This window comes from Tarenaya hassleriana, unplaced genomic scaffold (genome assembly GCF_000463585.1).
Source record: "Tarenaya hassleriana unplaced genomic scaffold, ASM46358v1 Cleome7, whole genome shotgun sequence".
Classification (NCBI taxonomy): Eukaryota; Viridiplantae; Streptophyta; class Magnoliopsida; order Brassicales; family Cleomaceae; genus Tarenaya; species Tarenaya hassleriana.
Window position 1 is genome coordinate 2,310,062 of NW_010969548.1, and position 17,270 is coordinate 2,327,331.

The 17,270-nt window shown below is 36.9% G+C and overlaps 2 protein-coding genes across 2 annotated transcripts in view; both read left to right on the forward strand.

Annotated features, from left to right (window-relative positions):
* Positions 1 to 266: 266 nt before the first annotated feature.
* On the forward strand, positions 267 to 3,496 carry LOC104800876 (CDT1-like protein a, chloroplastic). The gene is made up of 7 exons (XM_010523858.2): positions 267 to 697; positions 789 to 908; positions 1,210 to 1,441; positions 1,561 to 2,256; positions 2,579 to 2,780; positions 2,909 to 2,999; positions 3,113 to 3,496. Exons 1-7 carry the CDS (start codon positions 345 to 347, stop codon positions 3,192 to 3,194), a joined length of 1,776 nt encoding a protein of 591 aa, XP_010522160.1. The 5' UTR covers positions 267 to 344; the 3' UTR covers positions 3,195 to 3,496.
* A 10,079-nt stretch (positions 3,497 to 13,575) lies between these two features.
* Positions 13,576 to 17,270, forward strand: part of LOC104800877 (transcription factor bHLH155-like) — a 6,011-nt gene continuing 2,316 nt past the window's right edge. The window contains exons 1-7 of the mRNA XM_010523859.2: positions 13,576 to 14,550; positions 14,900 to 15,070; positions 15,410 to 15,491; positions 15,588 to 15,623; positions 16,263 to 16,322; positions 16,433 to 16,552; positions 16,724 to 17,270. Coding sequence (XP_010522161.1) covers positions 14,456 to 14,550; positions 14,900 to 15,070; positions 15,410 to 15,491; positions 15,588 to 15,623; positions 16,263 to 16,322; positions 16,433 to 16,552; positions 16,724 to 17,270 — 1,111 coding nt within the window. The 5' untranslated portion in view covers positions 13,576 to 14,455. The remainder of the gene's footprint in view (positions 14,551 to 14,899; positions 15,071 to 15,409; positions 15,492 to 15,587; positions 15,624 to 16,262; positions 16,323 to 16,432; positions 16,553 to 16,723) is intronic.

The following is a 17,270-nucleotide window of genomic DNA, read 5'->3' on the forward strand; positions in this document are numbered from 1 at the left end:
AAGTAGAAAAGTGACCTGGGTTCAACCCGGATCCGGAACCGAAAATGCCTTATTTGGGCCTATTATTGGGCCTTATGGGCTTTTCAGGAAGTTCGTTTTGCAGGTTCTCGCTATTCCCATCTTGGATCCGCCCAGTCATGTTACCAAACAAAGACGGACGATCATCTAAAACCCGCGGGAAGGAACGGGAAGATTTGGCGGGAGTACCACGTGGTATCTAACCACGTCGGATCCAGGTAGGATTTCCCGCCATTTATCCCCTCTCGTATGAGACGAAAAACCCTTCGTCTTCGTCTTCTTGCTCACGCTCTCCATCTCTCTCTCACTCGCACACACAGTCGATCATGAGTTCGTCGAGTTCTTCTCCATCCATACCTTTTAGATCGAAGAAACGGCTGTTGGATTCTCCATGTCCGAAGGCTGAGCGGAAAAACTCTAATTCGACGTCGATGGATTTACCCACGCCGGAGAAGCCTCCGGAGAACATGCTCACCCGATCGAGGAACCGAGGTATCGCTCTCTCCGTGAAAGAGATTCGCCAAGCCGCTGATTCCCGTCGCAGATCTGAGTATCCGAAGGTGGAGACCAGATCGGCTAAGAACAAACTCGTATTTCCGTCCAGTGATTCCTCTACTTCGTCGCCCTGTGAGCGGAAAATCGGTACATTGAGTGGGGGGAAGGAGAAATTGCCAGAGAAGTAAGATTGCGTTAGGGTTTTGTGTTTCCATTTTGCCCCCTTTTGTTATTCTTATTGTTTGGGTTTGTTGATTGGGTTTGGATTTTTCCAGGTACGAGACGTTGGCTGAATTCTTCGATGGCCTGGATAACGCAATCCGATTATCAAAATTGAAAAATTCGATGCCGACATTTTCCAATATTTCTGCGAAAATCGAGTATTTAACTGAGAGGTAATCCTAGAAATTCTCATCTGAAATTCGTTCATGGCTCTATTTCCGGTGTTTTTACTTATACATTTGGGGAAGAAGAAATGAGCTTTTAGTTTCAGCAGAGTTTACTTGGGATATTGTATTAGATTAGTTATCCTTGTGATTATGAATCAAATTCGGTTCCATCAGAAACAATTAGGTATCTGGACTTTTGGTGTTAGTGCCCTGAAATCGACTAATTCGTATCAGGTTTCTGTGAAACTGAATCCTTTGTCAGAATTTTTTCATGGGATCAATCCTCACGCTTTTGTGATTTTTTCAGGAGGTTTTTGTACTGTCACTTGGCTCAGATGAAGCACATTTTGCCAGAGGCTATCGAGATTAAGCGAGTACTGACGCTCGATGAGAAAACTAGTTGCATGAAACCCGACCTTCATGTCACTCTCAACCCCGACGCAATTTTCGCTGACAAGTCTAATTCAGAGAGCAAGAACATCAACCTCCGGAAAGTGTTCCGAGCAAGACTTGCAGATTTTGTTAAAGCTCACCCTCAGGTATGCCTTGATGTTCTGTTTGTTGAAGACTTCTGATCTTTTTTATTATGGTAATGTGTTAAACAAGACTAGACTCTGTTCATTGAATTTGGAGTACTGATGGTGTTTTGTCTGTTTAGGATGAGGAAGTTCCTGAAGAACTGCTGCCTGAACCTTTTAATAGAAAGAAACAGAATGAAGGTTCAACTGATGAGGCGGTCTCCTCGTCCTTGGTTGACGAGCACTCAGCTTCACATCCATTTCTGTCTTTCCAGGAGAATAACTCCAATGAGAAAACGGTCTCTGCTGGCTTATCTAGCACCAAGAGATCTACAGTTAAATCATCGTCCTCCTGCCCAACTGGAACCCTTTTGCAAGTTAGCTCTCCCAATGACGAAATGGCTTCAACTCCAGCTAAACCATCGTCATCTCAGTCTCGAGTTGCTTCAACTCCAGTTAAACCGGTGGCAACCCCAGCTAAAGTAGATTCAGCCTCGGTGGTAGTAACACCGGCTAAAGTTGCATCAACACCTGTTAAAGCCGCTTGTACTCCTCCTGAACTTGCTTCAACTCCTGCCCGGCTGATCGGGGCCTCGCTAGTGGCACAGCCACAGAAAGGAAGTGCTCATGCCAGAGTTGACGATTCTTCTGCTAGCCCTCCAAATAAGCTGATGAGGCGTCCTTCTGCGCTAAGGCCTCTGAATTTTGATGGCTTTACAGAGGACAAGAAAGCTATGGAAGTAGCGGATGATGAAATCGCTAATGAAGCATCAGAGGAAGGCACATCCATTGACGATGATATCCTCCAAATTCTTCCTGATACCCTCCTACAATCAGTAAGACTTCTCTATCCTCTTCTGCACTCATAATTTACATTCTGCTTGTTGCTTCAATGCTTTTTAGAATTTAGAAGACACTGAATTTCTAAAGTCAATTTCAGTGTTGTCAACGGGTTTGTTTTAGGGGGTACTTAGTAACGTTGAAATCTTGAAATAGCTTTGATTTTCTCTCTTTAATTGATAGAAACCAGAAGTAATTGTTTACGGTGTTGTTCGAGAGCCATATGTCACCTGCAATATTGCTTTCCTGCAATATTGCTCTGTATATTAATCAACTAATTATCTTTTGTGATGATGATCTAACATTTCCTCTCTTCAGATTCGGGAACAAGAGAAGAAGGCGATAGAGGATCAAGATCCAGCAATCTCACAGGCGAAGAGGCGGCGTAAGATGATTGCCTGTCTGCCTAGACTGTTCAACGTCACTCATTTCTTGTTTCAGTCGATAAGGCGGTCAGTCATCACGAAAGAAGAACTCGTGCACAAGATTATCGCGGGCCATTCTGATATTTGCGACAGAAGTGAGTACCTTACACCAACTTCTAACCAAGTATCAAGCATATATATCTATCTATCTATCCATCCTTCGAAAAGATTTTGTGAGTGTTTAGAACCATCCTAACTTTTCTGTGAAATTGCGAATTTGCAGGGGAGGTAGAGGAACAGCTAAACTTAATGCTAGAACTAGTTCCAGATTGGATTACAGAGAAAAGATCATTCAGTGGGGATCTTCTAGTATGGTGAGTACTGATGAGACCAGACATACACGCATGCTTACACCCTCCTTTTTTTTCGGTTTCTTCCCGTTACTCAACTGTGATAAATATTGTTGTTGTTGTTTTGTTTCATGCAGCATAAAGAAAATGGCATCCCCTGAATCAATTAGAGCTCGCCTAGAAGAAGAAAGCAGGCAAGGAATGGCTCCAGTTTCTTGAGATCATCTCAGATGGGAGGGAGGCCGTTGGCTTTTGGACAACCTCGGATCAGATGTTATGCTAGGTCAGTTAGTAGGGGGCTTCATGTATTTATTGTATGAACACTAACCCTCGGATTAACTTGTATGTCTATAAGAAATCATATGGTAAAACCCCATAAGTTAATCGTTAAACCAAGTTTTAGGAGATAGTTTTCAAGATTAGCAGCCAAAGCATGTTTTTTTCTGTAACAAGGAACCCTCCGAGAAAACGAATCTTTATTCAGAGGAAATGTGAAAGGGAAAGTGAGAGGGTTCTGGTTCTTTTCCCTTTTTCTGCTCTGCTCTCTTTTCTGTACCTCTTTTATTTTTTTGCTAAAAAAGTTCGAAACTTCAAATCTCAGTATAGTTTTTGTACTGTTGTGATAAATATCAATATTTACATTATAGAAAAAATAATATTTTTCTATTAGAATTTAGTAAAATGTGATATTTTTATATACATATTTTTAATTTCACAAAAAAAAAATTCAAATATCTATACGAATTAATTATATATATATATATATAATTATCATTTTTGTTAACATTTTTTAGATTCTGTTAAGTAATATACTGACGTGTATGATAGTTATAGTAATTATCTAACTAATGGATTAGTTAACAGAATTCGAAAATTTTTAACGAAAATGATGATTATGTATGTAATTATTGTTAATTTTAATAATTTATGTAGATATTTGGAAAATTTTAAATTTAAGTCTAATTTTTTGTCAAATTAAAAATACATGAATGAAAAGATCATATTTTGCTAAATTCGTATAGGAAAATGTTATTTTCTCTATATTATATAATATTTCAAATTTATGTTTCTAAAAGCTTTAATGGAAGTGACTTTTGAAGTTTTTAAAATCTAAAAACCAAAACATTGACAATAAGCTTTTATAAAAGAATTTTTTTCAGAAAATTTGAAAAGCCACTTTTATTGAAAAATCAACTAAAAATTAAAAATTCTTTTTTTTATTTACAAAAATCAATAACCAAAAACAAAAAACTCAAACAAAAAATTCAAAATAAAAGTTACTACCAAAGACTAAATTTTCGGTGCGGTTATGTGATATGATGTTACTTTTTTATAATAATCTGGAAGATTAGCGGGTTTTAGATTCAATTCAATTATATCTTTCAAAAGATTTGGAAAATTCGAAAAGAGTTTTAGGTAAGCATGACAAATCAAAATGAAACCTAACCCATTCGTGGTTTGGTCTTAATATTAATTACCATTAATTTGCCATCACATGAATTCCTTAATGTCCACTTAATTAAACCCAATATATAATTTCATGAACCCCATATGCTAGAGGTCGGTCATCGTTGTAGCATCTAGCCATCTCTGTCTTTGCTACCTATATTAATTAGTCTATATTTGAATTTGACTATGCAATCCATTCCTTTCTATTTGATTTGTCAAATAAAATAACCTTTTTTACACTTAATTAAACTCAAAATCAAAAGGTTTACAATCTAGCAGTATTATCACTTAATTAAACTCAAAATCAAAATCAAAAGATTAAATTCGGGTTTTTTAAATTATATACATTTATTTGATTTTTAGATGATTTTAATTTGAGTTCGAATTCTATTCCGATTTGTTTGAATTAGTTTTTCGAAAAATATTGATTTAAATAGAATAATTTTCACTCAATTTTTTATATTCCAGTTTTAGAAAATCAAATCCGATCGATTTTAGATTTGATTTAATTCATCCGTAAATGTTCACCCCTAATCACCAAATAATTTACTAAAATTGAATCTTCTTTCGCCAAAAAAAAAAGAGACCCTGAAAATTCATCTTATAAAAAGTTTTGTTTTCATTGTGTTCTTTATTTAAAATCTAGGGTTTTTTTTTTACATTTTGACAGAAATTAGGCTTTGTTATATATATATATATATATATATATATATTATATTTCAAATCAGAAGTTGTTGCAAAGGTAGTAAGGATTTGGATTCTTAAGAGTCAATAAACCAAATGATTAAAAAAATGTCAGAAGAAGAAAAGGATGGGGAAGACAAATGGGAATGTAGAGTAAGGGAGTGGGATTTTCTTTGAAATGCAAATAATCATTAGATTCCCCTCTCCATAGATTTTGTATGGACCACTGCTCTATATCTCACACATTCCATTTCTTCTTCTTCTTCTTCTTCTTCCCCCAAAGAATAATAATATAGAAAATCATATTTTATATATATATATATATATAAAGATTGCAACCTTTGCCACTCTTTTAAGCAATTTCTGCCCCGGTTCCCTTTCTAGACATACCTCTAATCCCAAGTTTAAAAAGCCTCTGTGCCTCCATTTTAAGATTGGCATATTCACTTTTTGGTACAAGAATATATATACATACATACATATATGTATGTATGTATGTATCATGTCATGTCATGTGAACAATGTTATTGCAGTGTTGGAAGTGAGGTCCTAATTTTTCAAAAAAAAAAAGACAAATAGCAATTGGATGAAATATACTAAAAGTATAATTAGTTAGGGAAAATGCAAATCTAATCCTTGACATCTTTCCACTTGCATGAATTTCAAGCCCACATAGCCTGCCTTTACAAATCACAGAGAGAGAGAGAGAGAGAGAGAGAGAGAGAGAGAGAGAGAGAGAGAGAGAGAGCTCAAAACATTAAAATCACTAACGAAGAGGACTAATGAAAAAGCAAAACCAATACAAAGATTCGCATGTTTCTCAAAAGGTAAACCCCGGAATCAATGCCATTATTTGTATTCCTTATATCATATACACATAAATAATGTATGGATAGACGTTACACAATATGAACACATTAGATTTGATTTTATGCCCTGATTTTAAGTTTCGGACTCGCAACATTGTATGCATATTTTAGAATTAGCGTACCTTGTTCTACTTAAAATCTTTCATTTGGCGTTACAAATACAATTCTGTAAAATTTAAATTATTTATTCGTTACCTTTATTTTTTATTCATTTTAATCAAAGTACAAACATGACACCATACTTGCATCATAATCTCACAGCGCATCAGTATCATCACCAATCATGATAGAGGGTGAATAGTTTGATAATTAGTGCATGAAATTTAGGTTTATAATATTTATTATTTCTGCTTTTATATACATACATATATATATATATTCACGTAATATAGATATTTTAGGATCATATACTAATCGCCACAATGAAAATTAACGGATGATATTTAAAAAAAAAACGCTGGATAATAAACATTAGTGGCGATTTTGAATAATAAAAAAGTAAAATTTGAGCATTAAAGCTCTTATTATTCCTCGTACGATGCATGCTTTCGTGGCAAATCCCATGCATATAAGAGTAAGTTGACCTTAAAATCTCAATGCATTTGTGGGACAAACATTCTTCAACAGGACTTGCTAATTAGATAAACACTAAAGCTGTTAAAGTTTTAAATAATCTTATAATGTGGAATTGGAAAAACTATCATATTTTATTAACATATATATTTTCTATTGAACTCACTTTATTTTTTGTATATTAATAAAATTATAAATGTTTGTATTAAACCCTAATGTGTAATATAATTTGGCAAGGTAGTAAATAATAACCGTTGTAAAAAAACTAATAATTAAGATATTCTTTATTAAAACTTTAGATAAAGATAAAGTGAAGATTTAGACCACGACAAAAAAGCTTTTGCATGGCTTACCGGTTACGGACAAAGTCATGTCCATGGAACATTATTATCATAAATGCTTTGTCGATATATATATATATATATAACATGCATGCTCAATGTAATTAGCACCGAATTTGTAATGATCATGTGATATATATTCGAAAATATTTTATTTTCACATACGTAGAAAATATGGAATACACATGAGAGTGAGCTTTTTACGAGCTCTTTACAGTATCATGGAATTGGCAAAGACGTTATAGTTTATATAATTTAATATCAATATTTTTTTAACCGACCCAATTCGGCCCGTAAATTATATTATACATATGGTGGAAAAAAAATATGATGTTTTGCATTGTTTCAACATGATATGTGCACCCAAAGTTAAATTTACACCAATATATATATATAGAATAAATTAGAAAACCGATGCAAATAGAATCATTGACCGGTTAAAAAGATTAAATCAAAATAAACAGTTTGTACCAATATGTATAGAATAAATTCTGTTATGAATATGATTTTATATAATCGAAATCATATAATTGATATTCAAATTGGATATATTTTAATCTGATATATCTCGTCAGATGAATAAACTATATATACCATGAAGCAAAATACTAATTATCAATTGTCTATTATCTTTCCGACTAACCTTCTTCGAGTGGCAATTAAAACATTTAATAGAAAAAATATTGGAATTTCGAGCGAAACACAAAACAATTTAAAATATAAAAAATTGACCATAAAAAGAGAAATGATTAGAAATCAATGATAATAATTACGTGTCATAAAAATTTCGGATGATAAAATGAAAAAAAAAAAGATAAATGATGGAAAGGGAAAATGGATGTTGAGTTGGTAAGTTGCAACTATGAACAAATTTGATAGAAACATGTCATGACAACATAATAAGAGCAGTCTATAGATAAACTATAATGAGTAATGAACGGTCCAACACCATGATTATATTTTCTAAGTGGAATTCAAGATATCATATATATATATATATATATATATATATATATATTCAACAATCCATTATTATAGCTATTCATTTTCAAAAATAAAATCCTTCTCCGCTAGACCACAAGCATAATAAATCTCTGATATTTTTTATTGGCTAATATGAGAAATGAAGTTTATTTTTTTTCTTTAAAAAACAGTAATTTTGTAATAAAATATTGAATACATAACACTCAGGGATACTTGAATAATGTAATTATTAAAATTTAGATAGTATTTCTTTTTTTTTTAAATAAAAAATTAGATAGTATTTCATACAACTTTGTTAATAATCCATAGATTCATTTTAAGATTAACGATCTATTGTATGTAATAATAGTTTAAGATTAATCATCCTAAAATTCATGTGATGATTTATTTATGTATTTCCACGAAATCTTTTTTTAAATATCCTAACTGTAGAAGAAACACCCTCTGTCTTCTCCACTACTTCGCCGAAATCTGCTTTCGAACTTAGATCGAACAACCTGCAAACAAAGAACACAGACACAAGCAAACCAAATGCAAATCAAGAAAGAGAGAGACACGAGAGTTACGAGTTCGGATTCAAGCGGTGTGCTTGTCCTACGTCTCGGTGAAGATCTGGGCAGTTTATTTCTCGAGGTTTAGGGTTTCACGATTACAAGATGAGAGAGATCGGAATGATCGGATTCTTGCTAAGGATACAGAAAATGAACTTATCCCAGCAACTACGTTTCTCTGGGTTTTATTAGAACCCCAACAGTGACCACAAAATTACCCATGTGCCCCTGTCAATTTTAATCTCGCCAAGCTCAGTGCGACGTCGTCTTTTCTTGTGAAACCTTCTGAATGGTATGGCGGCTTCTCCAAGTTCAGCTCAGGCGGAAAAACAGAAACCAGAATTCAGGATTGCAGATACAATCCTACAGAAAGTTGCCAGAACCTTGTTCAAGTACTCTTGCTGAGATAGAAACAATCTGCCTTCTGACCTGTTTCTACAGATGTCCATACCCAGGATTCTCTTCGCAGGTCCAAGATCTTTCATCTCAAACTCTGAGCTAAGCAACTTCTTCAGCTTCTGTATGTCGGCTTGATTCTTTGCGGCAATCAACATGTCGTCTACATATATTAAGAGGTATATGTATGACATATCTGTTAACTTTCTGAAGTAGACACAGGAATCGAACTTACTTCTGGAGTATTCTATCTTCTGCATAAACTGATCGAATCTCTGATTCCACTGACGCGGAGACTGTTTCAATCCGTAAAGCGATTTCTTCAACAAACAGACCATTTTCTCCTTCCCTTTCTCTTCGAAACCTTCAGGCTGCGACATGTAGATTTGTTCTTCAAGGTTCCCATGCAAGAAAGCTGTTTTAACATCCATCTGTTCAAGTTCTAAATTCTGATGCACAACCAAAGATAGTAGCACTCTGATCGAGACATGTTTAACCACTGGTGAAAAGATCTCGTTGTAATCTACTCCTTCGACCTGTGAAAAACCTTTTGCAACCAGTCTTGCTTTGTACCTGGGCTCCTCCACACCAGGAATACCAGGTTTCCGCTTCAACACCCATTTACAACCGATTATCTTCTTGTTTTCAGGTCGAGGAGTCAAAATCCATGTTCTGTTATGTTCCAGAGACTGCATTTCTTCGACCATAGCTTGATGCCATTTCTTCCAATCTTTTCGTTTTCTGGCTTCTTGAAAGGTTTTCGGTTCATCCAGCTCGATCTCACTGGCTGAGGTCAATGCGAAAGCTACAAACTCTGACTCTTGAAATCTTGACGGTGGTTTTATATCTCTCCTCATTCTGTCCCTTGCAAGCTGGTAATCTGACAGAGAATCTGAGTTCCGTGTTTCTGAGCTCTGTTCCATCTTATCTGTGTCATCAGTTCTAGTTGTTTCACTTTCAGCTTCTTGTGAGTCATTTTTCCTTGGTGAACTGACCAGCTTATCAGCTCCACCTTGAAATCTAACCACTGTGTTTTCTTTTGAGGTCTGTATCAAGGGAATGGCTGCCATTTCTGGGTTTTGTGTTCTTTCAGACTCTCCTTGTGCACTTTGCTTCTCTTCTTCAAGATCCTTATAGACCTTTTGTTCATTGAACCTGACATCCCTGCTGATTACACACTTTCTTTCATCTATTAACCATATTTTGTATCCTTTTACGCCTTCCGGATATCCAAGAAATATGCCTTTCTTTGCTCTGGGCAATGTCTTCCCTTGATCAGCATGAATGTATGCAATACTTCCAAATCTTTTCAGATGTGTATAATTTGGGGATGAACCTGACCAGACTTGTTCTGGAACTTCGAAGTTGAGAGCACTAGAGGGAGATCGGTTTATTATGTAGACACTGGTTGCTGCAGTTTCAGCCCAGAAAACTTGTGGAAGTCCTGTTTCGGCTAACCAACTTCGAACCTTTTCCATAATAGTTCGGTTCATCCTTTCCGCAACTCCGTTTTGCTGCGGAGTATAGGTACAGGTCTTATGCCTTTGTATTCCGTTTTCGCTGCAAAAACTGTCGAATTTCTGATTGCAAAACTCCAACCCGTTGTCTGTCCGTAGTGTCCGAATGCACTTGCCTGTCTGTTTTTCCACTAGTGTCTTCCATGAGCAGAACCTGTCAAAAGCTTCAGACTTCGACTTTAGGAAATAAATCCACACCTTCCGAGAGAAATCATCTATGAAGGTAATGAAGTATTGGTTTCTTGACATTGAGCTTGGCACATTTGGTGATCCCCATAAGTCGGAATGAATGTAGTCCAGTATCCCTCTAGCATTATGTTTTCCTGTGCCAAAGACCAACCTGTGGGATTTCCCGAAAATGCAGTTTTCACAGAATTCAAGTGCTGAGATCTCATTCTGTGGGATTAACCCTTTCCTTGCGAGCATGTCAATGCCCTTTTGACTCATGTGGGCGAGTCTACTGTGCCATAGGTGTGTGTTGTCTGCAACTTCTTTCACTGGATGAGCTTCTGCAGCTATAGTTTTCCCATCCAGCACATACAAGCCATCTCTAAGCTGACCTTTAAGCACAACTCTGCAGCCCTTTATCACTTTCAGAGAACCTTCTTGAGACTTGTACCAGCATCCTTGAGCCTCTAATTCTCCCATTGATATCAGATTTCTCCTCAATTGTGGTATATATCTAACATTTGTCAGCATTACTTGAGATCCATCATGGGTTTCAATCTTTATGTTCCCGATTCCAACAACCCAACATGTTGTGTTGTTTCCCATGCTCACGAGTCCGAATTTGCAGGGCTCTAGAGATGTGAACCAATCCTTTCGAGGTGTCATGTGATATGAGCAACCCGAATCCATGATCCATTCCTTCTCGGTGTTTCTTTCATGCACAGACAACACCTCTGTTAACTCCATTGTCTGGGATCCAGTTCTTGATGTGTCTGATCGAACTATGCTGACTTCTCCTCCATCTCCCTGAGGTTGACCCTGATCTCGTTTCCTGGAGCGACAATCCTTTCGAAAATGTCCTTTCTTTCCGCAGTACCAACATTCAGTCTTTGATTTTGACTTCGACCTTGATCTGGACTTCTTCCGATGTCCACCTTGCTCTCTTTTTTCAGTCCTTCCTCTGACACTTAGACCCTCAACAGTACCTTTTGAGACCTTCCCTTGTGACAGCAGCTCGAGTTCCTTAGATCTCGCGGCTGCCTTTACTTCTTCTGGGGTTATTGAGGTTCTAGAGTATTTAAGCACCTCACGTAGCTGTTCATAGGGTGGCGGCAAAGAATTCAACAAGTAGACGGCTTGATATTCTTCCTCTACTTTGACTTGGAGGTTCTGAAGATCTGATAACATGCGCTGGAACACATCGAGATTTTCTTCGATTGTTTTTGACTCATCCATCTTGAATCCAGAGAGTCTCTGCATCAAATACATTCGATTAGGCAATGATTGTTCGAGGTAGAGCTTCTCTAGCATATTCCAGATCCCGAAAGCGGTCTTTTCTTGGATAACTCTTCTTAGAATTTGATCAGAAAGACACAATACGATCAAATTTCTAGTCCTTCTGCTCCTCTCAGCTCTTGTTTTCCAGAGCTTCGTTCTTGCTTCCTTGTCGTCTCCTTTTTCAGAGTCTTGATCCTCTTGAGCTGTGGTTCCTGAAATAACCGAACTCCCTACCACCGATGCTGTTGGAGTTGCCAGGATTTCGGCTGGCATCAGTCTTGAGCTTTTCTCAAGATCTTCTCCTAGTTCCCAGTTTCTTGGATCATCCTCTAAGGTGTCTGACAAACCCATGATTTCAAGACCGATCATAACTTTTTCTTTCCAAAGAACGAAATCTCCTTTCCCATCGAAGCGTTCAACATCTAATTTCTGCATCTGCACAGCCATTACTGTTCTGATCTGTAAAACCCAAGATTCACAACTTCCCTTAGCCACAACCGGGCTCTGATACCACCTGTAGAAGAAACACCCTCTGTCTTCTCCACTACTTCGCCGAAATCTGCTTTCGAACTTAGATCGAACAACCTGCAAACAAAGAACACAGACACAAGCAAACCAAATGCAAATCAAGAAAGAGAGAGACACGAGAGTTACGAGTTCGGATTCAAGCGGTGTGCTTGTCCTACGTCTCGGTGAAGATCTGGGCAGTTTATTTCTCGAGGTTTAGGGTTTCACGATTACAAGATGAGAGAGATCGGAATGATCGGATTCTTGCTAAGGATACAGAAAATGAACTTATCCCAGCAACTACGTTTCTCTGGGTTTTATTAGAACCCCAACAGTGACCACAAAATTACCCATGTGCCCCTGTCAATTTTAATCTCGCCAAGCTCAGTGCGACGTCGTCTTTTCTTGTGAAACCTTCTGAATGGTATGGCGGCTTCTCCAAGTTCAGCTCAGGCGGAAAAACAGAAACCAGAATTCAGGATTGCAGATACAATCCTACACTAACTCTATATTGTCGAACTGTAAAATATTCTTACTAAATATGAATGTAGTTTTTAAAAAACAAGAATTCAAATGCAAATAGAAATATGACTCTGCATATACCATAAATCACTACATACCATGAATTTATTATATAATAATAATTTATTTCTTGGATTCTTTGATATTATGGTAAGGAGGACAAAATGAATGAATAGGAGAAAGGCCTCTTTCTTGGAAGATTTTTGCAATAGAAAGTGAAAAAAGAAAGAAATATATTCATCATATAGTGTGAGAGTGGGGACAATTTTATAAAGGTCAAGTGCTGTAACATTTTTATTGCCAAATGAAATATTCAATATATATATATATATATATATATATATATATATATATAGTCCAATTTTTTGTACATAAACGTTTGAAAAGTTTTGGAATTTTAAGATTTATAGTGATAAAAAAAAGTTCGAGTCAAAGGGTTTAAAAATATAACATTGTGAATTTTATATTTCAAAACTAACCAAAACTATGCCAACAATAAAATTTGTACACATAAATGCAATGATATATATTGTGTTATTATTGTCATTATTAATGAATTCTTTTTTGACAATATATTTTTATTTTTATTTTTATATTTTTTGTTATTATCATATAAAAGTAGAAAATAAAGTAAGAAGAAGCAAAATTTCACTTGGCGAATCATTCTGCTGGCCATTAGAGATCCTATCCCTGGAAAGCGTTCTACATAAATCCCATGCCAAACACCCCTCCACTACCCTCTCTCTGTTATGGTTAACATGCGCTCCCTTTCTCTGCGCATACGGCGCACGGTTGAGCCGATTTTCCTCGGTCAATTCTAGCATGAGCCGAATGCGTGCTTCGCACCTGTACGGCCCAAAGTTCTCTCTTTAAGAAAAGAAATGTTTCTTTGAGTGGTCTTCGTCGTTTTCTCTCTATCTTTCTCTCTCTCTCTCTCTGTCGTTCTGAGATTTCTCGGTGGAGATTCTGTTTTCTTGGCGAGTTCACGTGGTTGTGGTTGTAGATTCTACTGAGTTCAGTTCTGGGAGAGGATCAATGTCGTCTGACATAAGGTAGATTGATTCCCGATCGCTCTCTCTCTCTGTCTACTTCTGTTTCCGGTTGCTTCTTCTTCTCCTTCCTTTCTCCGCCGAGAAGTTCATGGCAGCACAAGGGATTGTCTGCAGCGGATCTAGCTCTCTGGTTCGATTTCCTACTGTTTGAGTTGTGATTTTGCGGATTTTGAGCTAGGGTTAGTTGTTTCTGCTGTTTTTTTTCCCTATAATCTGGTCTAGTTCTGGGAGAGGGATGGGTACGAGGCAAGTTTTTCTGGGAGCAGTAGGACCTCCGATAAAACCGAGAGCAGGATTGCGAAGGGAACAAGCGGGAAGAGGATCATACAGAGGAAGCTAGTAGGTTGTTTTAGGTGATCAAAGGCAAAAGGTTTTCTTGGGGACTGGCGTAAAGAGAGTGATTTTCTTCAATTGTTAGAGTTTTCGGATAGAGATACTTCGAACTGATAAAGAATCAAAGGAGGGTTTTGAGGGAGGTTCCTGTTTGGGGCTTCTGTTGGGGAGCTTCCTGTCCTGATTAGTGTTTCTTTTGGAGATCGGATTTAGTTAAACCATTAGAGTGGTTTTTGATTTCGTGTGGGGGGTTTAGATGGATTCCACCTTGCAACAGATACTGAGGAGCCTCTGCTCCAACTCAGGATGGAAGTATGCCGTCTTCTGGAAACTCAATCATCGTTCTCCAATGTAAGTCGTGCGAGCATTTCTTGCTATTCTGCAACTTATAATTTATTGCTTGGAATGTTGTTGTTGATTTGGTTGTGTAATAATGTTTACGAATAGATACTTTACTTGAATGCTGATGCAAACCATACCATAGTTGATGATATCGATTCGTTGATCTCCTAGTTCCCTTGAAAAACTTTAACGAAGGGGTAGTCACAAGTTGGATGCTGGATCGTAAGATTTTCTAGCTGGTGCTTCTAAGGAGTGACAGTTTCGGTGCATTCTGAAAAATAATATATATTCTCTATGTAATTTTCGAGGTCGGAACACCAATAAGAGTTCTCGTTTATAAATTGTGAAATACTTTCAGGGTATTTACTTTGGAGGGTGCTTACTATGACAATGATGAGCAGAGTAAACCTCTGGAGGTTAAGAGTTGCAATGACACGGTAACAAATTTGCATAGTGGACGCTATGCCCATGACCCCCTTGGATTAGCTGTGGCAAAGATGTCATATCATGCATATTCTCTAGGGGAAGGGTAAGGATCAATTGCTTGTTGACGCATTGTCTTTGTGGATACCCTGCTATCTTGATACCTTCAGCTATTTTTTTGTGATGTTGTCTAAGAACTAAATCTTTGGTAGTTTTTACCTAATCTTTTATCACTTAGTTTTTCATTTGGCTCTTCTAGTTTTCTGTTTGCTTTTTTTTTTGTTTCCCCCCTTTGGCTTTGGCTACACGATGCAAAATCTCGTCCTTTCGTGGGTATTGATGTCAGATATTCTAGGGTTGAATTGTTTATTAGAAATGTTGATGTGATTATTTATTCATTTAATTGTTCTAACATCTTCATTTGCATCATGTGTATTTGTTACAGGATTGTTGGCCAAGTTGCTGTTTCTGGACAACATCAGTGGATCTTCCCTGAATATTTTCTCAATTCTTACTCGGCATATGAGGTCAGAAATTTTGCATCTTGTGTTGAAATTTTGCCTGTTCTTTCTATTTTATTTTGTTTCTAAAACAGACTTTTCGTTTTTTCTTCAATTTTTCAGAATATCTGGGGAAGTCAAATTTCTGCTGGAATTAAGGTATCTGATTTTATTCCAGTTTTTCTCTGTGTTCTGCTCTATTCATTGAAAGTTACTGGACATTCCACTTCTTTGGCATATTAATTTTTTCCGCATTAGTTTAGTATATTCATCAATTTTATTATTTATTTGGTTAGCTAGGATAACATTGTTATTTCTACAAGAATTCAGATGCTTTTGGGTGTGAGAAAGGCTTGATAGAATAAGGAAAGTGGTTCATCCTGGAGTTTGTAGGTGTAGCGTCATGTATGTTTTTTTTTTCATGGTGTGAAATGGTCAAAAGGCTTTGATATGTAATGTTCAGTCCCAGAGATGGGTTGGCTTGGGGTTTGCCATTTGAGTTCTAATTTGGGTATTGCGGTCATTACTGGCTAGCTAAATTGTTGGTTTTGGCGTCATTTTTTCCATGTTCTTGAGCCACATGATACTTGATATAGCTGCATTGTCTGTGTTCATATTTCTTTCTCTGATGTTTCCTTTTTTTCTTTTCTTCAATTCAAGATGGTTTATTGAGACTATATTCATGGTTGTTTAGGATAGTATGTTGTTCATGCTGATGTTTGTTTTTCAATAAGTTCCTTTGACAAAAGGTCTTTTCTGAGAACTTCTTTTGACAAAATTTCATTTCTTCTTCTGCAGACCATTCTTGTGGTAGCTGCTGGTCCTTGTGGAGTTGTACAGCTAGGTTCTTTACACAAAGTGAGTAAGATGTTATCTTTGTTGTTGTAACTTTGATTTTGGAGAGTACTACTGTATTGCATAATGCATGTCAATGTCTCGTCTTATCTTACTTATTTATGGTGGAGCAGGTTGATGAGGATGTGACTTTGGTGACTCGTATCAGACATTTGTTTTTGGCGCTTAATGACCCATTCATAGACCACGCGACTGCCTTACTGCAATGTAGCATGAATAGTTCAACATCTGTGGTAATTTACTTCCTTGTGCCAATGTGTTTTTGCATGCTTGTCTGGGCTTTTGCTTATGTTTTGGGCAACATATGGACTGGAAGACTGGTGCTTTAGTTTCTTCCACCACTTCCTCAGGCTTCACATGAAATGCTGAGTAAGGCCATAATATGTTATATAATTTTGTTGCAGCCAACTATACCTTCAGAATGTTTACGTGTTGAGGCATTCCCTGATTGCTCAGGAGAAGTAGACAAAGCTGTGGATGTGGAAGGGCCAAATCGTCTGTTACAATACGCAAGTAAACAAAGTGGCAGCTTCTTAAATACTTCTCCTTTGTCATATCTTCATATGGAGAAGGCTGTTCAAGTAATTCATGGGCATGGAGCTGGCCAAGTATCCATGTCTGGGAGTTATCAGGATCATAAGCATGCCTTTTCTGTTGATTTAGCTGATGCTAAACACGAGAATCAAGCGGACACAGACATAATCCGCAATGCACTTTATGAGGGGGAAACTAGTAGCTGCAAAGATTCGAAAAGAGGATCAGATCCTGATTTGTATCCATATTCTAGGAATGATGTTTTGAATAGTGCAGACTCTTCTGCTTTTGCAATTGAGGCTGGAAGGTTTTTTGCAGGTCAATTATATTCTGATCTCGATTCAGCTGTTCACAGTGTCCTGAAAATGGATGCAGGACGTCCTCACCAAATTGAGATGCTCCAGCCATCTGAATGCC

Bases quoted from the DNA above. Each gene is read 5' to 3' on its own strand.
- LOC104800876 (XM_010523858.2), top strand. From the start codon at position 345: ATGAGTTCGTCGAGTTCTTCTCCATCCATACCTTTTAGATCGAAGAAA. The intron at 2,257-2,578 runs GTAAGACTTCTC...TCCTCTCTTCAG, and splicing joins CTGATACCCTCCTACAATCA to ATTCGGGAACAAGAGAAGAA. The intron at 3,000-3,112 runs GTGAGTACTGAT...TGTTTCATGCAG, and splicing joins AGTGGGGATCTTCTAGTATG to CATAAAGAAAATGGCATCCC.